This window comes from Falco rusticolus, chromosome 4 (assembly GCF_015220075.1).
Source record: "Falco rusticolus isolate bFalRus1 chromosome 4, bFalRus1.pri, whole genome shotgun sequence".
NCBI classification, from domain to species: domain Eukaryota; kingdom Metazoa; phylum Chordata; class Aves; order Falconiformes; family Falconidae; genus Falco; species Falco rusticolus.
This window is the reverse complement of record NC_051190.1, coordinates 44,661,710-44,676,664: the sequence shown is the minus strand read 5'-3', so window position 1 is coordinate 44,676,664 and position 14,955 is coordinate 44,661,710. Positions and strand designations below refer to the sequence as shown.

The 14,955-nt window shown below is 61.8% G+C and overlaps 2 protein-coding genes across 3 annotated transcripts; one reads left to right on the top strand and one right to left on the bottom strand.

Moving 5' to 3' along the window:
- Positions 1 to 155: 155 nt before the first annotated feature.
- Positions 156 to 5,616, top strand: RFXANK (regulatory factor X associated ankyrin containing protein). Of its 2 annotated transcripts, none has more exons than XM_037383612.1 (10): positions 156 to 483; positions 847 to 1,061; positions 1,287 to 1,364; positions 2,146 to 2,226; positions 2,593 to 2,658; positions 2,836 to 2,936; positions 3,973 to 4,098; positions 4,612 to 4,678; positions 4,915 to 4,995; positions 5,245 to 5,616. In XM_037383612.1, exons 2-10 carry the CDS (start codon positions 854 to 856, stop codon positions 5,280 to 5,282), a joined length of 846 nt encoding a protein of 281 aa, XP_037239509.1. In that variant the 5' UTR covers positions 156 to 483; positions 847 to 853; the 3' UTR covers positions 5,283 to 5,616. The 2 variants fall into 2 exon arrangements, with proteins under 2 accessions (XP_037239509.1, XP_037239508.1); XM_037383611.1 differs by having other exon boundaries at positions 158 to 483; positions 5,237 to 5,616.
- A 491-nt stretch (positions 5,617 to 6,107) lies between these two features.
- Positions 6,108 to 8,507, bottom strand: LOC119146237 (nuclear receptor 2C2 associated protein). The gene is made up of 6 exons (XM_037383623.1): positions 8,438 to 8,507; positions 7,587 to 7,633; positions 7,352 to 7,442; positions 7,147 to 7,252; positions 6,759 to 6,826; positions 6,108 to 6,464 (listed from the first exon to the last, which is right to left on the bottom strand). The coding sequence occupies exons 2-6, from the start codon at positions 7,625 to 7,627 to the stop codon at positions 6,348 to 6,350; spliced, it is 423 nt and encodes a 140-aa protein (XP_037239520.1). The 5' UTR covers positions 7,628 to 7,633; positions 8,438 to 8,507; the 3' UTR covers positions 6,108 to 6,347.
- Between the last annotated feature and the right edge of the window lie 6,448 nt (positions 8,508 to 14,955).

Below are 14,955 nucleotides of genomic sequence, written 5' to 3'. Positions count from 1 at the left end.
CGCCCCCCAGCCGCCCGTGTCGGTGGGGACCCGCGGCTACCGCCGCCCCGGCCCGCCCCGCGGCCTGTCGCTTTAACGCCGGCTCCGCGCCGGGGCCGGCCCCCGCGCCGTCAGCGGGCAGGTGGGGTTGGCCCCGGCCCCCCGCTCCCCCCGCGCCCCCGGGCAGCCCCCCCGGCTGCGGCCGCAGGAAGGGGAAGTGGCGGGGCAGGACGCGGAACTGGGCCGCTGTGCGGAGGGTGCTGGGGGCGCCCAGGCTGCTGGCCGGGGAACGGGGCCTGGTCTGAGCTGGGACGGAACCCACCGGCCGGCCCAGGGACCCACCGGCCGGCCCGAGGACCCACCGACCGGCCCAGGGACCCACCGGCCGGCCCGAGGACCCACCGGCCGGCTCGAGGACCCACCGGCTGGCCCGAGGACCCACTAGCTGGCCCAGGGACCCACCGACCGGCCCACAGATCCACCAGCCAGCCCAGGGACAGCGAGGTGGGCAGGGATGGCCAGAGATCGCAGCGGGGTGGCTGAGGAGAAGAGGGGGGCTCCCTCCAACCTGCTCTGGCTCCATTCCACTGTGAGCGGGAAGGGGCTGTGCTGGGATGAGCGGCTGGGAGATGGTCCTGGTGCAGCTTCCACAACACTGCCGTGACGGGAGCTTTTGTCTGCCCGTGGTGCCGGGAGGCTGGCTGGAGAGGGCAAGCAGGACCCCAAACCACGCTGCCGGCATGGAGGAGTTTGATGGCTGAAAACACTTGGTGCTCGGGGACTCAGCAGCCTCCCCCTTGCTGCCCTCTCTGTCCTGGGAAAACGTCCCTGCTTTTTCCCCCTTCCTAACATGTTGTTGTGTTGCAGCTGCCCCATGGAAGGGGAAGAAGCAGTTGCTTGTCTCGCGGAGACCCCCCCGATCAACAGGGACACCCAGGAACTCCCAAAAGAGGATGAAAACAGAGCTGAGGGGGCAGCAGCCACAGAGGAGCTGCCTGCAGCCAGGGACACTGGGGACAGCGGTGCTCCCCTGGGGTGTCTGCGGCCAGACCAAGACATGCCACACTTGGACCATGGGGACGGTGAGTGCTGGGGGTACTGGGGCAGTGGGAGCCAAGGCAGGGCATGCACCCACCCCGGATCCCACCACATCTGTTCCCCTGGGATCAACATGCCCACCACCCCAGGGTCAGGGTGCTGGCAGGGTGCTTGCTGTGCTGGTTTGGTCTCGTTGTGCCGTATGTGGAGCCCAACCTGCTCCCCAGTGAGTGGCACCAAGGTCCCTAACAGCCACCCTGGTTTGGCAGGTGGAGCGGACATTCTCATGAAGCCCTCGACTGCGTCGATGGACAGGCAGAGGAGCACGGAGCTCTCGACCCTCGACAGTGAGTGTTGCAGAGCCTGGTGCTCACAGATGCTCAGGTGCAGCCCCAGCGGGAGACAGGTGGGGGAGAGGTCGTCTGGGTCTCTCATCCCACAAAGGCAGCTAGAAAAATGTTCTTTACTTCTGCCAGTCCCTCCCTGAAAACAGTCCCTCTGTTTTCATTCTCTTTTGGGAGCTCCTGGGTGTCCCTGTTGATTGGGGGGGTCTCCACGAGACAAGCAAGACTTGGCAAGGCCAAGTCCAAATCCAGACCTTGGTGATGACTTGTGCCAGCAGTGAGAGGTCACTGCAGCTCCATCCAGTGGAACTGGAGATGGCAAACTCTTTTCATATGCTTTGCTAATTAAACTATGCATCGCTTGTTGAAACCACATTGAGATTTCGAGGTGGAGCCCTTCAAGGGCAGGAAATACGAGGATGAACTTGAGTGCATCCCCCAGGCTGTCCTCTGCAGTATATCGTGTGCAATTATGCCATTAATGCCAGATCCCTGCCTCCTGCAGCGCCCCAGATGGACCCTGCCCCTCCCTGGGCAGCTGCTCGAGCTGTTTTATCTTCCCTGCTCAGCTGTTGTTCCCTGCACACTGGTCAAACCTCCATCTCCAGGCTCTTTACTTGCAAGGGAATAATTCCTTTTTTGCAAGACAGGAGGGAATGGCTTCAGATAAGGCATATGAGACCTGAGCTTTTGTGAAGCTCTTGGCTTCCAGTCAGCATAGTTGGAGGAACTACAACTGTGCACACAGGAGGCATGCCCTGACTCTCCCCTCTCTCTGGAACAGGTTTCCCCCTGAAGCACTCAAACACGCTGACAAACAGGCAGCGAGGCAACGAGGTCTCGGCTCTCCCAGCCACGCTGGACAGTGAGTACTGCCCGGCTGAGCAGGCTGTGCATCTCGGACGCAGATGCCCGTGGGGTGTAGAGGGCACAGAGGGACAGCAGGACGGGAGCCTTTCTGTCTCCTGCTGCCATGCTTGCTGTTCAGTGCCCATCGGGGTGATCTCTCAGGCTGCTTCCTCCAGTGCTGTTGCTCTCAGCACTTGCCAGGGCTGGCTGTCCTCACTGCTGAGCTGCAGAAGGGTGTTAGTTACGCACTGGGCTTCTTGGGGCTCATATAGGGGCTGGCCACTTAGCACCTCCCCAGGCTTGCAGGGACCCACCTGCAGATGGTGGGTGCTGAGCTGGGGAAACGTTTTGTCGTGATAGGGGAATTCTTTCTGTCCCCCAGCACTGTCCATTCACCAGCTTGCTGCCCAGGGTGAGCTCAGCCAGCTGAAGGAGCACCTTCGGAAAGGTACGTGTGTCTGCGTTCTCACCCCGGATCAGGCAGAGTCCTGCCAGGTCATAGCACACGCACTATTTGCTAACCCCCCAGCTTAGTTTTACAGCCTTTTCTGGGTTTACCAGGAGGACAGGGATCAGAGTGGGCTTTACCCTTCCTATTTATGATGTCTCATCCATGTTTGCGCAGGCGAGAACTTAGTAAATAAACCTGATGAGAGAGGTTTCACGCCGCTGATCTGGGCTGCAGCCTTTGGAGAGATCGAAACGGTCCGTCACCTGCTGGAATGGGTAAGGCCACATTCACGCAGCACGTTGTTAACAGGAGACTTCCCATCTCCAGTCCCAGTGGCTGCCAAATTGTCCAGCTCTGTCCTGGTACCATCATCATCTCAGCCAGTCTTTCCCATGACGCCAAACAGGACATGTTTGCAGAGCTAACAGCTCAGACGCTGTCAGATGCTACTCCCCATTGGGCTGTGAGCTAAGTCAGGAGCGTGAAGAGCCTTATCTCACAGCTAGCAATAACTGTTTGTAATTAAATATCTGTTTATTGGTAATTTGAGATCAAGCTTATCACTTGGGCCCTGTAATCTGCCAGCAAATGTGCTTGCTGAGGTATCATTGCAGTTAATGAACTCATTGCTGCATCGTCCTTGAGTGCTGGGCTTGCAGTTGAGGACTGTCTGGGGGTGAGCAGGAACCAGATCCTGCTGTACTCTGGGTCTAGCTGCTCCCCAAAGCTCCGTCCCACATCCATGTTCGTCCAACGATTAGCAAGCACTCTCACCTCACAAGCACTAGCCAAACTCTCTCTGTGTTACTGTATTAGGAGCAAAACTGCAGTGCATTACCAGAGACACAAACAGAACCCCAAATAAATGAGGTAATACACTGATAAAGGATAAAACGATGTCCAGGAGAGGTCTGTGGCTAGCAGGGCTTGGAGGGCAGGGAGGTTTGTATGTAAATCAGTAACAAAAGAGACAGTGGATACTGTACAGGCATCTAGACGGGGCCGGTAAAGCTGTTACTAGGGATAGGAAAAAAGGCTGAGTAACGGGAACCATCAGGCTTGATTTACTGACACTGGAGAAGGGCTTTTAAGTCCTTACCCGAGATGTTTGATGGTGATTAAAACATCTCTGATAAGGATTTTGGTATGGAGAGGTCACTGGGAATGTGTGAGCTGTCTCTGCCCCTTCAGGCTGTCAGAATGTGGTGCCATGATCAGCCCCCCGGGGGTACCCAGCAAGGCTGTGCTTCGCGCCCCAGGTCTCCACAGGGCTCCTTCACCCATCGGGGCTAATGCCTGTGCTGTCCCCAGGGCGCTGACCCCCACGCACTAGCGAAGGAGCGGGAGAGCGCCCTATCCCTGGCCAGCATGGGCGGCTACACCGACATCGTGGTCATGCTGCTGGAGAGGAACGTGGACATCAACATCTATGACTGGGTGAGTGCTGCGGGCTGCTGCGGGGACTGCGCCAGCGCTGGGAGCGACACCGAGCCTTGGACGGGGCTCTGCAAAGCTCGTTTTAAAAAGCAGCAGCACGTTCACATCGTTCTGGTCTGAGTTAGCAGCGATGTCTTTCTCCTAGATGCTTCCCAGGCTCGCAGTGCTCATTTGCCTGCTCATGCAGTTGTTTTGAGAAATGAATCTGGAGAATAATTTTAAATGGTTTCCTCAGTTGTTCACAATGTTGTGATGTTACCAGCCACAAGGAAACGGCGCTCAGAACTTAAGGTTGTCTTTAAAATTACACAATTTAAAAGTTATTTATGGCATACAGAGAATAAAACCCGCACAGAGCCGCCCTGTGAGAAAACGCCCAGCCTGGAGCTGGGAGAGGGCGGAAAGGGGATCCCAGTGGATCGGGGATCTGCTGCTCTGGGAGAAGCAAAAGCTGTGTGAGCACGAGCCCCATGTGAGGCTGGCGATGACACAGCCCCTTCCCTTTCCCTGCAGAATGGCGGCACTCCTCTGCTCTACGCCGTGCGTGGCAATCACGTCAAGTGTGTCGAGGCCCTACTAGGTAACGGGCAAGATCTGCACTTAGTCCTTGGCCTCGAATAGCGGCTCGTTGGTAACCGCCTCGGGGAGAGAGCGTGACGTGCCTGGGGGGAGAAACTGAGCAGCCCCCCCAGTGATGGGGGGCTGCCCAGCCAGCATGGGCACCTTCTGGGGGTCCCCTCACCCTGTGTCTGACCTGGAGGGGACATCGTGTCAGCAGGGGAGCACCATGCCCTGATCTCCACTGCCTGCTTGCAGCTCGCGGCGCTGACCTGACCACAGAGGCAGATTCCGGCTACACCCCGATGGATCTGGCCGTGGCACTGGGACACAAGAAAGGCAAGTGTCCCCTCTGACCCTGGCAGGGAGCGCTGCCTTCCCTCCCTGGAAAGCCTCCAGGCAGTTGCCAGCTTCCAGCCCTGCTTGGGGCTTTCTTTGCCCTTGTACCACAGCTCCCTGCTCTGCCACGCAGAGAAACCGAGCCAGAGAAATCAAGATGGGTCTTGTTCCTCTTTTCCTCCTCTCCAAACCAGAGCTCTGCTGGAGCTTCCCTGGGTCTCACTTCTCTCCCCTCCGTTAGTCCAACAGGTTATCGAAAATCACATCCTCAAGCTATTTCAGAATAAGGAGCTGGAGTGAGGGGGTGGCTCACGCTGCACTGCTGCAGCACCAGCGCTTCTCCTGGCCGATGCAGGGCTCTCCGCTGGGACCACCACCCAGCCGTCCCAAAACGGGCAGCGGCACAATGGTTCAAGCAAGGAGCACATGGAGGAAGCCAGGAACCGCCTGCCCTTGGAGGATCTGTGCCTCTCCCAGAGGGTGGCATGGCCACAGCACCTCACACCTGGGGACACTCCTCAGGGCAGCTGCATTTCTGCCCTGTCCGGGCTTGGCTGCTTTGTGCGTGTGTGCATTCAAGTATTGCATTATTTGAAGTAAACTCTAAAGCAGCTGTGTGGAGCCCTGTCTATTGCCTCAGCCTGTCACAGCTGCCAGTCCCTGACCCAGCACCAGCTACTGGGGAACCATGAGGGGAACTGGGCCAACCAACCTCTTCAAGGCTGCACCCCCCGAAGTGCCCCAGTATCCTTCTCCAGAGCTGGCTCTGTGAAGAGGAAAGCTCCCTCTGATGCCCAGAATTTTGCCTTCCCTCCCTGCACACGGTGCTATGACCAGACAGGGAAACATCCATAGGCAGGAGCAAAACCCCGCAGGAAGCATCGCCCTGCCAACCAGGAACACAGCACAGCCCTGGCTGATGGCTACCGATCCCGAGCTGGAGCGCCGGGGGCTGCAACCACTCCAAGGTCAGGGGTGGTTAGCGAAGGCGAGAGACAGCCAGAGCCCACAGCACGTGGAGCAGCACTTCTGCCGAAGCCACGCACCGGCGTGGCCATGGCAAACCCCAGAGGGCTCGGTCCCGGGGTGCTACTTGCCCAAGAAGCAGCTGGGAAGGAGCGGGGACACCGTTTATTCAACTGGTTACACGGGCTGTGTCCCACCAAGGTCCAGTATGTGGATCTCCAGCGTTGCTCCATCACTGCTACCCCGAGGGTTCCCTCTCGGTGCTTTGGGGGGCAGCTGGGGGCTTTCGGGGTTCACTTTCCTGTCTGCCCCTACACAGCAGAGCCTGCACAGGGGAGCGCAGGCGATGGGGGGAGCAGCCCTCCATGCTGTCCCTCACTGCTGCCCTACAGCTTCTCCCCCAGCACCCCGAGGTGGTACACCACGATCCTCCCGAAGAAGTCGGTGCTGTTCTCAAAGGTGATCTTCAGCTTATCCAGCACCGTCTCCTCCACCTGGAATCTGTGCGGGGCCCATCAAGGAGAAAAAATAGGCAGAGGGATGCCGGGACACGTGGGAGATCTGCTCTAAGGGGGCACGCATGCGGCTCACACCCTGCCGTACCACAGACAGCAATGTCCAGATTTGTTCCGGCTCTGCCGAGCAGCTACAGCAGCAGCCAAGTGCCAGCAGGGACCCACAGCTCCGTCGTTTACATCACAGCTCTGCCCTCGCCCCCCTGTCCCCCCACAGCTGTGGGGGGCTCTGAACCCATCCACCCAGCCGCAGAACCCAGCCCACGCCACGGCAAAGGATATCTGCATGGCGTTGGTGTCCTTGGGGTACAGGTCGGATATTTTCACCAGTTCTTCCCCTGCTCTGCAGCCTGTGGAGAGTGAGGGTGGAGGCAGCGGCGTGGAGGCTTGGCTGCTGGGGGAGCCTCCAACTGCTGCCCTGGCCTCGGCCGCCCCAAAAATCCTCCCTGCGCTGGCTCTGCTGCAGGGCTGGGAGCAGGCGGACCAGCAGGACCCAAAGCACCCCAGGTCCTCGCTGGTCACCCCTCTCTGCTCCACCCCACAGCCTCAGCCCCTCGGGTTTCAGGAACAGCTAACAAACATCTCTGGGCCTCATAACAAACAGCCGTGGGATCCTGGGGTGGGTAAACTGAGGCAGAGGGATCCCTGTGCCACCAGAGCAGCTCCTCACCTTCCAGTGTGCACAGCCGGCTGGAGAATCCCCCCTGGAACTGGATGTGAAACTGCGAGACCTTGACAGCGCGGGGGAAATCCAGGGTGACCCACTGGCACGTGCCCTGAAGGCAGGAACAACACCGGGGTTCTGTGAAGGCTCCCATCCCCCATGCACCGCTGCTGTCCCACCCCTCTGGCCCTCCAAATCCTTGTCCCCACACCTGGTCCGAGTTCCAGCACGTCTCCTCGCTCGCATCAAACATATGCTTCTTCCCAAACTGCTTCACATCCCGGTTAAGCACAGAGCTCACCCTGCAGGGACACACACCACCGTCCCGGGGACACGGTGGGGACAGTGTCAGTGTTGGGACACGAGTCCTTTGCCGGGCCAGGGGACGGTGTGTGGCACCCAGGAGGGCCCCACTGCCTGCTGTCCCCTCGGGGGCCGGGACTCACCGTGTGGCCGTGTCGGCGCAGATCAGGGGCTCCGCGGGCATCGCTGCCTGTGGAGAGACAGCGTCAGTGAGGGGCAAAAATGGGGACACCCAGCAGCCTTGGGGACCCCTGAGAAGCACAGGGGACCCCCAAACAGCACTGGAGGTATCCAGGCAGCACTGGGGATCCCTGGACAGCATTGGGGACTCCCTGAGCAGCACTGGGACCCCCTGACAGAACTGAGGGCACGCCAGCAACATTGGGCACCCCCTAGCAACATTGGGGACTGCTAAGCAGCACTGGGGACACCCTAAGCAGCATTGGGGACCCCCAGACAGCAATGGGAACCCCTGAGCAGTAATGGGACCCCCAGGCAACACTGAGGACCCCTGAGAAGCACTGGGGAGTCCCGGGCAGCATTGGGGACCCCCAGGAAGCACTGGAGACCCCTGAGCACCATCAGGGAGCCCCAGGCAGCATCAGGGACCCCTGAGCAGCACTGCCCGCCCCCCCCCCCCCCCCCAAGGCAGCACTGAGGAGCCCTGGAACAGCAGTGGGGACCCCTGAGCAACATTAGAGACCCCGAGGCAGCACTGGAGAGCTCCGGGCAGCACTGGGGACCCTTAAGCAGCATTGGGGACCCCCGGGAAGCACCGGGGAGCCCAGTGCAACACTGGAGACCCCTGAGCACCATCGGGGAGCTCCGGGCAGCAGTGGGGACCCTTGAGCAGTATCGGGGAGGCCCAGGCTGCAGTGGGGACCCTTGAGCAGCACTGGGGACCCCCGGGCAGCCCTGGAGAGCAGCGGGGACCCCCGCCCATCCCCGAGCACCTGCGGGTGCCACCCCCTCCGCCGGGCCGCAGAGCACTCACCGCCCCGCCGGCGCAGGAAGCCGGGAGCTGCTTCCCGGGCCCGGTCGCCGGCACCGCCCCCCGCTCCGCCCCCGGCACCGCCCCCGGCCCGCCCCTCGGGACCTCCCCCCCAGCTCCGCCCTCCCGCCGCGAGGCCCGGGGCTGCCGCAGCCCCCTGCAGCCCCCCCAGGCCAGGCGGGGGGGCGTCCAGGCCCCCGGGGCCCCCCTGCAGCCCCTCCAGCCCAGCACCTCTGTGAATGGCGCCCCCCCCCGTACCTCACCCCCATTGCGAACGCCTCGCCTCGCCCCGCCCCAGCCGCCCCCCCGGCCCCTGCACCGCCCTAGGGACGGGGGGGCGGCTGCCGGGGGTCCCCGCCGGGCCCTGGCCGGGGGCGGGGGGTGCCCTCCCGGGACAGCTCTGTAGGTGGCGCTGGTGGAGCGCAGCGCGCGCAGCGGCGGGGGGGGTGCAGGAACCCTGCACAGCCCGGGATCCGGCACAGCCCGGTAATCCTGCACAGCCTGGGATCCGGCGCAGTTTGGTAATCCGGCCCGGTCCGGGATCTGACACAGCCTGGTAATCCTCCACAGCCCTGGATCCGGCGCATTTTGGTAATCCGGCCCAGCCCGAGATCTGGCACAGCCTGGTAATCCTGCACAGCTCGGCATCCCTGCACACTCTGGCATCCTGCACATCTGAGCATCCCTGCGTGCTCCAGCATCCTGCACACCCTGGCATCCTGCACGTCCCAGTGTCCTGCACAGTCCAGTATCCTGCACACCTGAACATCCCTGCATGCTCCATCATCCCTGCATGCCCCAGAATCCCCACATGCTCCAGCATCCCTGCACTAGAGAATCCCTACGCTGCAGCATGCCTGCACACTGGAGCATCCCCCCAAGTTGGAGCATCCTTGCACTGGAGCATACCTGCACACCCCAGCATCCCTACACACTCGAGCATCCCTGCACTGGACCATCTCTGCATGCTCCAGCACCTCTGTGTCACCCCAGCATCCCTGAATGCTCCAGCATCCCTACACACTCGAGCATCCCTGCATGCTCCAGCATCTCTGTGTCACCCCAGCATCCCTGAATGCTCCAGCATCCCCCTCGATGCAAGTCACCAGCACAAAGCACCGGGAAATCCAAGCCCTCCCTGCTTCCCCACCGCTGCTGCTTCCTCTCTCACAAGCACCCTGACCCAGCAGGGCTGAGCTGCCCCCCCAGCCTGCATGGGGGCTGCAGGGAGCCTGGAGCAGCTGTGTGGGGAGAAATCCCACACACACACACATAGAACATGGCAGCTGCTTAAAATTATCCTTTCCAGGCATATGGTGCCACGGCACTTGCCCACGGCACTGAGTCTTTGTGAATGTGCCCCGGTGCTTGGCAAGTTTGCCAAGCCTTGACCCCATGGTGGTCCCACAGCCCCCGTTGGCCCCCGCTGCTGCTTTGGTGGGGGTGGCAAGGCAAGGCAAGGTGATGGCACTGCGGTGCTCCGCAGCCCCCCCAAAGCTTGCTGGGTGCTGGGCTGCTTGCATGAGTCAGGCGGCCGTGCCGAGGCTGCCTGCGCTCAGCCACAAGCAAAAATAAACCCAGCTGAGAGCTGCAAAGTGTCACCTCCCCCTCACCGGGCGGCTCAGGGGGCTCGGGCCCTGGCCGGGGCGGTGCGCACGCCTGCACACGCATGTCAGTAAGCACACACGTGTGTGTCTGTGCATGCACATGCATGCAGCGAACACACCAGCATACGCGTGACAGCCTCTGTCTTCCTCCTCCTCCCCCCACTTCTCCTCCTGCCGAGTTTTGCCTGAGAAATTGGGTCAAAAACCGCAGGAGCCTTAATTGCCCCTCGGCTAATTGCGCGTCGGGGGACAGGGCTGCCATTTCTGCCACTGCTGTCCGTGTCACCTCCTGTGCGCGCCTGCCGGCAGCAACCCACCCTCACCCTGGTGACCCCCCAGCCCCTCCAGCCCTGTGCGCCTGGGGGGGGTGGTGGGGGGGGTGGGGGCAGCACTCCAGCCCTGGGGCTCTTCAGCCTCAGCATCTTCCTCACCCCCTGACTCTCGAGGAATGAGGCGGGCGGTAAATGCAGCTGTTTCACGCCACGCTGTGCCGGGAGCAGCTTGGCGGCGATGGCGTTAGCTCCCGGCTGCTGTCCAGCCCAGCACTCAGCCGCCCGCCGGGTGGGCCTTTGCATTTTATCCAAGAGCTAATAGAAAGGCTGGTGCCAAAGCAGGCGCCGGCACAAATCCAGACCCCCTGCTCCCACCGGGCATGAGCTCCCACCCGTGAGCCACTGGGATGCTGGCCCTGTGCCGGCGCGGCCACCTCGTGCTGGCGGTGCAGGAAACGAGCGTCGGTGCCTTTTGTGCGGCGGGTGCCGGCGTGTGAGTTTTGCTGAGCAACCCCAGCTGGTGCTGGGAGCCGCTTCCGAAGAAGAAGCGGGTGTTGTGCCCTTCGCCATTAATTACTTGCAGCGATTGATTTCCACTTCCGTGTAAACACTGGAGATTACCGGTGAATGTGGCACAGGCGTTATTCAACACCGCTGCCTCTGCCCGGCACAGGGCCCTGCCTGTTCTCCGGGATGCGCCTCTGCCTTTATTCCCCCATCCCTGAGCAGAGGGGCCGGGGGTCCCCGGGGGGGGGCGGGAAGGGCAGGATTTGGCACAGCTGGTAATTAATGCTCCGTAACAATGTGATGGCATCTCTGTGCTGGGAAGGAGCTGTGCAGGGCGGTGAGGGGTGCGTCCTTTGGAAGGGGATGGATAAAAAGATATAATTATCATTATCTTACTATAACCCTGCTTTTAAGCTACAAACCGCCGTTTCCTTCCGAAGGGATGAGGACACTGGGCTCATGGCCGGGTTGCTGCGGTGCCAGTGTCCTCCCTGGTGCCGCTGCTGCTCACATCAGCTGTGAGCAGGTGTGGGGGTAGGATGTGCTGTTAATGAGCTTGGCTCTGCTAATGGGAGATGCTGCTCAGCATCCCTGCACGGGCAGTGCTGGGGGGGCAATTACAGCCCTGGCTAATGAACCAGCACGGCATCCTGCTGGCCCTGCTGCTAACTATTGCCAGTGTCAGAGAAGGGCTGACCAGGGTTGGTGTCCCCTGTGTCTGCTCCCATCCTGTGCCAGCCTGGTGGGCTGCCCCCCCAAAATCACCCACCGGCACCGCGGCAGGCACAGAGGTGCACACTGGGCCCTCCCCGCAGATGCTGAGCTGGTGGCATTGCCACCCAGGAGAGTCCCCAGAAGAGGGGACAGTGCCAGGTTGCAGCCGGTGTCCCTGGTAGAGGGCAGGTGCTGGAGGGGCTGGGTGCTGCAGGAGGGCGAAGGAGTGGGTCCGGCTGCCAGAAGGGGGAAGGGAAGGAGGCAGTTGCCATGGAAACAGAAAATAAAATCAATGCATCCTGCCAATGGGTTTGGAGGGAAGTTGGGGATGGCCAGGGCAGGGTCCCTGCGTCCCCAGGGGGGATGGTGCAGCCCTCAGCCCAGACACCTCCATGCCCTCGCCGCCGTGCCCGGGTTGTGCCGTGGGGCAGGTTTGGCCCTGGCCAAAAGCTGAAACAAGGGCGAGGAGCAGCAAGTGAGGGTCGGCAGCAGCGTGGAGGTGGGTCCATGGTGCCAGGTCTGAGACCATCCCTCCAGAGCAGACCCTGGGCTGGGGCATCCTGCCCTGCTCCAGCCCTGGCTTCAGACCAGCACCTCAGCCAGGACAGGCACTGGCTGCCGGTTCACCCCACCATGGAGCCGTCCATCCGTCCGCTGCCTGTCCCCGTGCCAGTGCCCCGAGCGCTGGCCCCAGCTGCGGTGGCAGAGGCCTCATTAATAAGCCGCTCTCCCGATGAATGTGGCAGCTCCACTGGAACGGGCTTCATTAGCTGCCGGTGGACCTGAGCAGAATAACAAGCGGCTCTGCAGGGCGCGGGACAGGGTCCCCCTGCACCCCCCCGGCGAGGCAGGGATGGGGGCATGCTGCCACGCTCTGGCCATGGAGACATGCGGGGTCCCTTGCTGCACAGGGAGGGTGCCTGGCACCCCAGTCCCCTGGTGCTCAGCACCCGTGGGATGGCAGTGGCAATGCTGCTCAGCACCCCGGTCACGGTGCCGTGGCTCTGGCTGCCAAACTGGGCAGCACCAGAGCTCGGGAGGCTGCTGGTCTCACCGGCTCCCAATGGGCTCTGTCATCGGGGTGACGAGGGTGCTTGGCCACCTGCTCTTGCAGGGCCAACCCCTCTGTTCCCTTCAGTACTCTGTGGTGTCCCCACGCTGTGGGTTGCCCACATCACCTCTCTGCTGTGTGTCTTGGTAAGAGTGAGACCTGGCTGAGACCTATCAAACTCATGTCATGTAGCTCCAGGCCCCCCTGCTGTCCCCTGGGCAGCTGGGGCCAAGCCAGGGCTGTGTGGGAGCCGTGGGGACCCCCCAGCCCCACACCAGAGCCGGAGCCATGCTGGGTCTCCCCGGGGGCAGCAGTGGGTCCCTGCCCTTTGCAGTGGGAGCCCCTCACCATCGCCACTGTGCACCCCAATTGCCCGTGGCCACCTCCCCGAGTCCTTGTCACAACAAAGGAAAACATCTCTGGATGGAAACTGCAGGAGGGTCGTCACGGCAACACTGCTGCAGGATTTCACCAGAAACCCAGCATTCAGCCTCAAAAAGACACTCCGGGCCCTGCTCGCCACAGCAGATGCCAGTGCAAAAGCCACCGGGGTTGGGTTTGAGAGAGGGGGGCTGCGGGATGGAGTCACCCCAACCAGTGCTGCCCTGAGGGCCACTCGGCCTGTCCCCAGTGGTGCACAGCAAGGACCCGGTGGCAGATGTGCTGCCTTGTGGTCCGTCTGTGCTCTTGGGGTGACACTGCAAGGACAGGCTGGATGTGGGGCTGGGTGTGTGGAAGGGACCCTGAGCCGGGCAAGGATGGGGACATGGGGACATCCCTCTGTGCCAGGCAGAGCTGGCTCTCCCACCCGGATGGAGGGATGGCCACGGCGGGATGGTGGGGCTCCAGGTTGGGTCTGGGGGGTAGGGGGACCCCATGAAGTCATGTTTCAGTTGGTGGGACCAGCTGGGGTAACACTGGGGCTCCAAACTGGTGCCAGCAGAGGAGCTGGTCTCCACTGCCGCCCCGGCGTGGGCTGCGGTCCCTGGGCGTGGAGCAGCTGCCGGCGTGGGGAGGCGGGCGGGGGGAGAGGTGTCTATTAAATCCCCATCCATAAGCTGCGCTGGCTGGTGTCTGTTATGACATTTATCTGCACTCGAGAGGAGAGCTCCGATAACTCACTGCCGGCACCTTCCTCAGCAAGACAAATGGCTGGTGGCGGATCAGCCACGTCGCCTCCACTGGGGCCCAGCTGGAGCCCTGATGCCCCCCGGGACACGGAGGGTGGGTGCCTGGGGTCCCTCTGCTCCCCCCTCACCTGCCCATTGCTGCTCCGAGCCCACAGGAGGTTTGAGTCCCTGAGTGGCTCCGTGGCCCTGTTGTGGCTCAGGGTCAAGGCTGGGTGCAGCTTTGTCACCGTGCCCGGTGCTCATTAGAGGTGGGTGGCCCATGGGAGGTGGGTGCTGGGGGAAGCCCTCTCCCACCACTATGTGCGGGAAGGAGCTGGGGCTCCTGGATGAACCCGTCTAATCCCCAACCTGTGCACGTGCGGATCAGACCCTGCTGGTGCTACCGGTTTTCCAGAAGAAGCTTGGGAAGATGAAGAGCGGGAGGAAGGCTTTGTGCAGCGTGGAAGCGGCAGGTGGGTGGGTTGTGGGTCTCGCTGCGGGTGCAGGACCCAGCTGTGGTGGGGCGCAGTAGGAGCATCTTCACCCCGAAGGGTGCCCAGGTCCTTGCATGAGCTGGGTCATGCTGGACCATCGTCCCCGGGCACATCGGATGGTACAGCACCCTCCTTCCAGCTAACCCCAAGCAGCACCCGTGGGTGCCCTGTCCAAAGCAGGATAGCAGGACTGGAGACCCGTAGGGTGGCAGCACCAGCCACCTGGATCCACTCGGAGCGGGAAATAGCCAGGACATCAGGGTGCCATCAAATCCCCCAGGACCTTGCCCCCAGTCTTGCTCGGCAAACACCATGGGGGTATTAACCCCTGTGGTTGTCCCCCACGCTTGGGCACCTACGTGGGGACGGGGACGCCAGCTGCAGGCACATAAAGAAGGGGAACAGAAGAGCTCTGTGCGCTGGCAATGCCGGGGTTGTGCCGGGGGGGTGCGGTACACAAAAGGCAGGAAACGCCGCGAAAAGTCTGGCACAATGGAGTCGGAAATGAGAACTTTGCTCTCGGGTTTCCGTGGACCCATCCTATGGGGAAAATGAAGGGGGGGAATATTTTGTCACCGGTGGTTGCCAAGTCGTGGGAGACAGGGTGGCATTCTCCATTCACCGGCAGGAAGGTGACCCCTCCCCAAACCCTCCCCAGCAGCTCACTGATGGCTTCCTTCCCCATTTTGGGGTTCGTTTCTGGTATTGCTGCTCCCTGGAGTGGCTCACCCATCTTTCGTGGGGTTGTTTGGGCTTCCTCGAGCCTT

Coding starts and splice junctions, on each gene's coding strand:
- RFXANK (XM_037383611.1), top strand. CDS start 854: ATGGAAGGGGAAGAAGCAGTTGCTTGTCTCGCGGAGACCCCCCCGATC. Junction 2,937..3,972: donor TCCGTCACCTGCTGGAATGG/GTAAGGCCACAT, acceptor TGCTGTCCCCAG/GGCGCTGACCCCCACGCACT. Junction 4,099..4,611: donor ACATCAACATCTATGACTGG/GTGAGTGCTGCG, acceptor CTTTCCCTGCAG/AATGGCGGCACTCCTCTGCT.
- LOC119146237 (XM_037383623.1), bottom strand. CDS start 7,627: ATGCCCGCGGAGCCCCTGATCTGCGCCGACACGGCCACACG. Junction 6,827..7,146: donor CCGGCTGTGCACACTGGAAG/GTGAGGAGCTGC, acceptor CACTCTCCACAG/GCTGCAGAGCAGGGGAAGAA. Junction 6,465..6,758: donor AGGACACCAACGCCATGCAG/ATATCCTTTGCC, acceptor TGGGCCCCGCAC/AGATTCCAGGTGGAGGAGAC.